The sequence below is a fragment of the Amblyomma mixtum genome, chromosome 4, assembly GCF_055824585.1.
Source record: "Amblyomma mixtum isolate Tamu chromosome 4, ASM5582458v1, whole genome shotgun sequence".
Taxonomy (NCBI): domain Eukaryota; kingdom Metazoa; phylum Arthropoda; class Arachnida; order Ixodida; family Ixodidae; genus Amblyomma; species Amblyomma mixtum.
In genome coordinates, this window is record NC_143015.1 from 110,727,183 (window position 1) to 110,733,623 (window position 6,441).

General features: G+C 51.7%; 1 protein-coding gene across 1 annotated transcript; it reads right to left on the reverse strand.

Annotated features, from left to right (window-relative positions):
* Nucleotides 1-1,862: 1,862 nt before the first annotated feature.
* LOC149347855 (membrane metallo-endopeptidase-like 1) lies at nucleotides 1,863-6,156 on the reverse strand. Its single transcript, XM_089585690.1, has 3 exons — nucleotides 6,016-6,156; nucleotides 2,742-4,227; nucleotides 1,863-2,425 (listed from the first exon to the last, which is right to left on the reverse strand). The coding sequence occupies exons 1-3, from the start codon at nucleotides 6,154-6,156 to the stop codon at nucleotides 1,863-1,865; spliced, it is 2,190 nt and encodes a 729-aa protein (XP_089441816.1).
* Nucleotides 6,157-6,441: the final 285 nt, after the last annotated feature.

Genomic DNA, 6,441 nt, shown 5'->3' on the forward strand with positions numbered 1-6,441 from the left:
TCTCTCTCCCACACTCCACACCCACGTATTCCTTCCTGCTTAGCTGATCTATTTCTTTTCACAGTTTTGCATGACAACCGGTTAATCCTGTCCAGCATGTCAACAAGATTCAGGCTCCCAAACCTGCACCATAGCAGCCTCGGCCAAGCATTCAGGTGCAGGAATACCACGTTTTGGTCGAATAGCGGTCAACCACAATCAGGACAATATGGAAGCCTCCATACTTTCGAAGGCTGCCTGTTTGCCCGCAGCCTAATAGCCTTGTCGAGACGGGTTCCTCGGTACAAGAGATCATCCTTCAAGAAAGCGAACGGGCAATCCTAATCTCGTTTTTCAGTTTACCAGGAAACTCTTTCTAGTCGTCACTAATAAAGGACGAGTCTACCAGCACACACTGGCCTATTCGTAGCACTGTCGCCGGGAGCGGGCCCGGGCCATGCTCGGCGATTGAGCCTTGGGCCCGAGTCGGCCCTGGACTTCTTACAGATTGACCACCCTGCACCTATCATAAGTTTAGTACTGAGTCTTTACGGCCATGGACTGATCCTATTGAACCAGAGCATAGTCGCCATTGCCGAACGCTATTCTATAAGCCACTGCCGTTGGTGACGCCGAGCTATATGGGACACAGGTTACTATGGGCCCTCCTTACCGCATGGTCATGTGAAGGACTAACCACGGCGTTGAAGCGTCAGTGACTTTTTGGTGGTACAGAACTGTCTTCCTAGCATAAACAAGGAACAAAACACCAAAGCATTCAAACGGTTCAAGGAAAAAACGCTTCCGATTATTAAGGTGCACAAATAAAAAGGCCCCAGTGCATCAATTCCTCTACACTACCAATACATCGATCCCTGTCAAGAAAGCATCTGGCTGGACGTCAGCAGCACATGGACACTTGGGGAAACGAAAACAGCGTTGTACACAGTTTGACAGCATGGGGAAGACAATCGCTTATTGCATACATAAAAATGACGCTAGCCAGACAGCTCGGATAATACAGCAGCCGAGATGCAGCAAACTGAGGAAGCCACTACACAAACGCGCAGAGCTGACAACAACATACAAGACGGCATGTCCGCGTCACAGCTGCATGGCCACAAAGCAGCAATGACCAGAAAGAAAAAGGAAAAACAGCCCTAAAATTCGTCCAGCGTTGCTCTGAAGCGTAAACCACCTTTGTGTAAACGGCTAATACGGTGGCTAATAAGAACGGTAAACTGGGCTAGTTGGTAGGAATTCATACTGAAAACTGCGCAAAAAACGAAGACACAGAACACAGAACGTGTCGTGCCTTCTCGATCTGTGTCTTCGTTTTTTTGCGCACTTTTCAGTATGAATACGGTGGCCACGGCTATAGCGCTGTGTACGCCACATATCGCCCGGACTAAGTCAGCACACAATTTCTTTCGCATTCAACCTAGAAACCACAACATAAGCGCTTTCGCAGCGGCATATACGTCGCCCTTGAAATATGCCTGGCCTCATGAACCAGCAAATCGGAAAGCGCGTGCCATTATTGCCATCAGTTCTGGGCATTTGCCCTAAATCTGCCTACATTGAGCGGAGCAGAATGTGCTCTTCGCTGGCACTGTCCTCCAGGTCGGTAGCGAGAACAATAAGCAAACTATATTACAATTTCTCCATGAAGGCTGTCCCAGGATCACAATAACAGCTGAAGTGGTCACATTATTTAAACTAGACATAAAAGTAGACTGTTTCAGGAGTGAAGCCATGGTCATTAAACCACAGTGTAGTCTGTGATGGTCATCAAGTTCTATGCAGAAAATCAGGTGAATACGGAACGGTATTTCATGAAATGTCACGGCATCGGGAATATGCAAGCTTTCCAGTGGAACCGGTCAGCCAAAAAAATTGCACTTTTTCTGGGGATTCATCTTGGAAGGATTGGAACATTCGAACGCTCTCGTGAATGCCACAGAATTGCGCACGACGATGTCACAGTCTGACGCGAAGGCGCTGTGGAAGCCATGTACAGTGCAGGACATGTAACACATGGTCATGAAGAGGGCTTTCTCCGGCGAAATGTACTTTCCGACGTAAACACCTTCGCCGTTGTCGGCGTCTTCCATTGCCGCGTACGCAATCTCCGCCGCCGGCAACTCCGGAAACACGCTCGCCAAACCGTAGGAGCTGAGGCAGCTGTCTCTCTCCTGGTAAGCTTTTCTCGTCTCTTCGGAGAAAATGCAGTCCACCTCCGTGCCGTTCGGAAGCCAGCGGACGCCCTCTCTGTCCAGAGCCTTCACTAAGTTAAGCGCCAACAAGTACCCGAGGCCGCCGAAAAACATGGAGTTCGTGCCGCCACTGTAGAAGAGCGGAGGGTAGGTCATGTAGATGGGTACATCTAGGGTGCCCAGAACATAGTCGAGCATGGGGTAGGAAGGCGGGAAGTTGTGTGCGAGTTGGGGAGGAGGAATAACCGCAAACTTGACAGGACTGAAGATCGAGCATTTCTTTGTTGTTTTTTGTTCGTTTCTTGTTCGTTTCGATGTATATCATTAATTATCTTGTGTGTTCCACGTGTCACTATCTTAGTTCCCGTACGCTATGCGCAGATGCAACCTTTGCTGCAACATGTCTTTTTTCAATAAACTTCAGTTGCTAGTTACCGCTCGTCCCGTCCTCTTCTCGATCTTCAGTCCTGTCAAGTTTGCGGTTATTCCTCCTCCCCAACATGTCTGACCAACTGGCCCAAAGCTTCCCCTTGTTGTGTGCGAGATTCACAGCGTCCCAGTACACGTGCGAGTCGTTGATGCGACGCACTCTCTCGCTGGCACGGTGCATGACCCTGCGTGCCTGAATCCAGAGCTCGACGAACAGTTTCCCCGTGCTAGGGTATTCCTTGTAAATTTCCTCCAATGCTTCCTTTTTCAGCAATTGCTCTTCGGGCCACGCTTGCATCTTCACCGACCTCAGCTTCTCGCTGGCGACGCGCTTGCTGTCGTCGTCAAGCCACGCTACGCCCTCCACCTTCTTGATGGCAACGGAGACCAGCCTTCGGAATCCGGTGCCAATGACTTCCCGGTCCTTCTCCCTGTTGTCGATGGCAACTTCGAGGGAGAGGACAAGCGCCTTGTACGTAGACTCGGTGTGGAAGCTGCAGAATTGGGAACGGTAAGCGTCCATCTTGTGCCTGGCGACGAAACGTCTCAGGAGCATCCTGGGCTCGCCAATGGGTGCGAACATCTGGACGAAAGTCCAACTGAACAGGCTGACAAGTCGTGGTCGTAGGTAGCCGACGAGGAAGGCCCCGATGGTCTTCAGGAGGTTCTCGTCGCTCAGATTTACGTCGTCAGTGGCGGCCAGTTCTGGACTCAGCGCTACGTTTTCCCGAAGAAGGTTCATCCAGGTATCCGAGCTGATTGGCTGCGAGTGGTTGCCAATGTCTTCGAGGCGGAATGCTGGCGGGGTCCTCATTCGAGAGAAGATCATTTCGCAAAGCTGGATCAATACGGTGCCCTCCATGTTGCGTGTTTCCTCGATGGTATCCTGGAGGGAGGCATCGTCCACGGCAGCCGTGCTGTTGAGCCTGAGGTCTTCGTAGTATCCCATCCAATATGCAGCGTAGCTGCTACGGTCCTTCACAGCGTCGTACTGGTTCAAGAGAAACGGCAGCGACGAAGCGGGGCTGAACACCAGCAGCCATTTTTCAAGCCGGGCGAGCACGCGGACTTCGAACCACAAGTGGACCTGCCACCTGTAGGACAACGCCACCAGCATCTCCAGGGGGTTCGCGTCGGCTCGCGGTGGCTCCGGCCAGCTGAGACCCATTTCCCGCATGAGTGCCAGGAACTGCGGCAGGTGGGCGCCGCCGTGGTCCCGTGCGTTCATGCAGGACTTGTACATGTCGAGGGCTTTGGCTGCCACGGGGAACTTCAGGGTGCCCTTGATGAGCAGTTCGCTGAAGATGGCGTGCCGCGCGAAGGCCATGTCGTCGACGGGCGTCTTGACGTGCTCCCTTCGGTCCGTCCAGGGCAACCAGGAGGAGCACACGTAGGCGGAAAAGTCTTCGCACGGGTCGATGCTCCTGTTGAGATCTCTCGTTAGGAGTTCCGCGTGCAAACGGCAGGACAGGCTGTCGCAGTGCTTCCTCTCTGCTGGAGGCGGGGTGTGACCCTTGAACACAAAGGGGACGAGGGCCGCAAGCAGCAAAACCGTGGCGCCGGAAGCGATCCCAGCGATGGCCATTTTTTTCCGACGAGTGAGCTGCAAGAAATCGTTGAAATAGAAGGTGACTTTGAAAAGGCTGTGTGCTCACTTTGTAGTGAAATGCGGCGAACGTACGACAAGACTCGGGACACAGGACGAAAACCAAAGCAGCACGTACAATTGGCCCAATACTGGAAATAGGTGGGTTTACTTTTCCTATCATCATCATCAGCAGCAGCAGCAGCAGCAGCAGCAGCCGCAGCAGCCTGACTACACCCATTGCAAGGCAAAGGCCTCTCCCATGTCTAATTAACCCTGTCCTTTGCCAGTTGCGGCCACTGTATCCCCGCAAACTTCTTAATCTCATCTGCCCACTTTCTGCTGTCCCCTGCTACGTTTGCCTTCTCTTGGAATCTACTCCGTTACCCTTAAGGACAAGCGGTTATCTTGCCTTCGCATTACATGCCCTGCCCAGGCCCATTTCTTCCTCTTGATTTCAACTAGGATATCATTAACCCGCGTTTGTTCCCTCACCCATTCCACCCTCTTCCGATCTCTTAACGTTAATCCTATCATTTTTCTTTCCATAGCTCGCTGCGTTGTCCTTAACTTGAGCTGAACTCTCTTTGTTAGCCTCCACGTTTCTGGCCCATAGGTGACTACCGGTTCTGGCCCATAGGTGACTACCGGTAAGATACAGCTGTCGTATACTTACCTCTTGAGGGATACTGGCAAACTGCCATTTATGATCTGAGAGAGCCTGCCATATGCGCTCCACCCCATTCTTATTCTTCTAGTTATTTCCCTCTCATGATCTGGGTCTGCGGTCACTCCCTGCCCTAAGTAGACATATTCTATTACTACTTCCAGCACCTCGCTACCAACTGCGAACTGCTGTTCCCTTGCTAGGTTGTTGAACATTACTTTGGTTTTGTGCATGTTAATTTTTAGCCCCACTGTTCTGCTCTGCCTGTCTAACTCATTGATCATGCTTTGAAGTATTGTCCTGAGTGGCTTAGCAAGGCAATGTCATCAGCGAATCGTAAATTACTCATGTATTCTCCATTGACTCTTATCCCCAATTCTACCCATTTCGGGCCCGTAAGCAGCCCGTACGCAGGCGGTGAATAGCATTGGCGAGATCGTGACTCCCTGCCTGACACCTTTCCGTATTGGAATTTTATTGCTGACGTTATGGAGAACTATAGCAGCTGTGCTGTCGTTACAAATATCTTCCAATATATTCGCATAACACTCTTCCACACCCTGGTTCCGCAGTGCCCGCACGACAGCTGAAGTTTCCACTGAGTCATATGCTTTCTCGTAATCAATGAAGGCTACATATAGGGGTTGGTTATATTCTGCCCATTTCTCTATCACCTTATTGATCGTATGAATGTTGTCTATTGTCGAGTCTGCTTTACGAAAGCCTGCCTGATCATTTGGTTGACTGAAGTCTAAGGTTGTCCTGACTCTATTAGCCCTACCTTAGTAAATACCTTGTCGGCGACGGACAGTACGCTGATCGGTCTGACGTCATACAGTTTCCGCGGCTGTATTGACGTCCGCGCTATTTCTACATTTTTGATACTAATTAATACAGTCATCAAACTTAACTGCTACGATCATTTTGCACTCCTCTATCGGAAACGACCATTCGTTTTCTCATATCCTTTTTAGTTCCCGGGTTAACACGGCTCAAACGCTGCCAAAGGTGTGACACCCTCTGCTAACGGGTGAGAGTATGAGCCATGAAAGGCTTTCACCTCAATATTTCGTGCTTAACAGGCACACTTTCAGAAGCCGCCCTCGCTGGAAAACGAACTGAGCGCACAACGCACTCACCCCAGCCTTGGCCGAGAAAGGCCCAGCTGGATGTCCATAGCTGCCGGTGGACATATCCGACATGCCCTTCTTCCCTCTGGAAATCCAGCTCGTCTCCCTGGCATTTGACAGGAGGGAATGGTGGGCAGCCGGACCGCGCATCTCCTCCGCACCGGCAGACCTCTGGAGGCCCGAGGCCGCCGGAGCGTCGGACGGTTTTCTCGGGGACAGAGCCGACTGCTGCTGTGGAGCGTCGAGCGGTCTAGCCGCCGATACCTGCGGCTTATCTGGGTCGTTCGCCATGGCGTCGCTGGGGTCCGCGTGCGGCGGTAGCAGTCCATTGCCGTCGGCAGGAGAAAGAATATGCGCGGACTTGCGTCTAAGGCAGTAGGTAGTGGCACCGCCCAACGGCGGTTGATGCTGCGTCGCCGTTGGCGCTGCAGAAAT

Excerpts from the sequence above, each read along its gene's own strand:
- LOC149347855 (XM_089585690.1), bottom strand. The coding sequence starts at position 6,156 with ATGCGCGGTCCGGCTGCCCACCATTCCCTCCTGTCAAATGCCAGGGAG. Across the intron at positions 4,228-6,015 it reads CTTTCTCGGCCAAGGCTGGG|CTCACTCGTCGGAAAAAAAT; the intron begins GTGAGTGCGTTG and ends GATTTCTTGCAG. Across the intron at positions 2,426-2,741 it reads CGTGTACTGGGACGCTGTGA|AACTCGCACACAACTTCCCG; the intron begins ATCTCGCACACA and ends TTCCTCCTCCCC.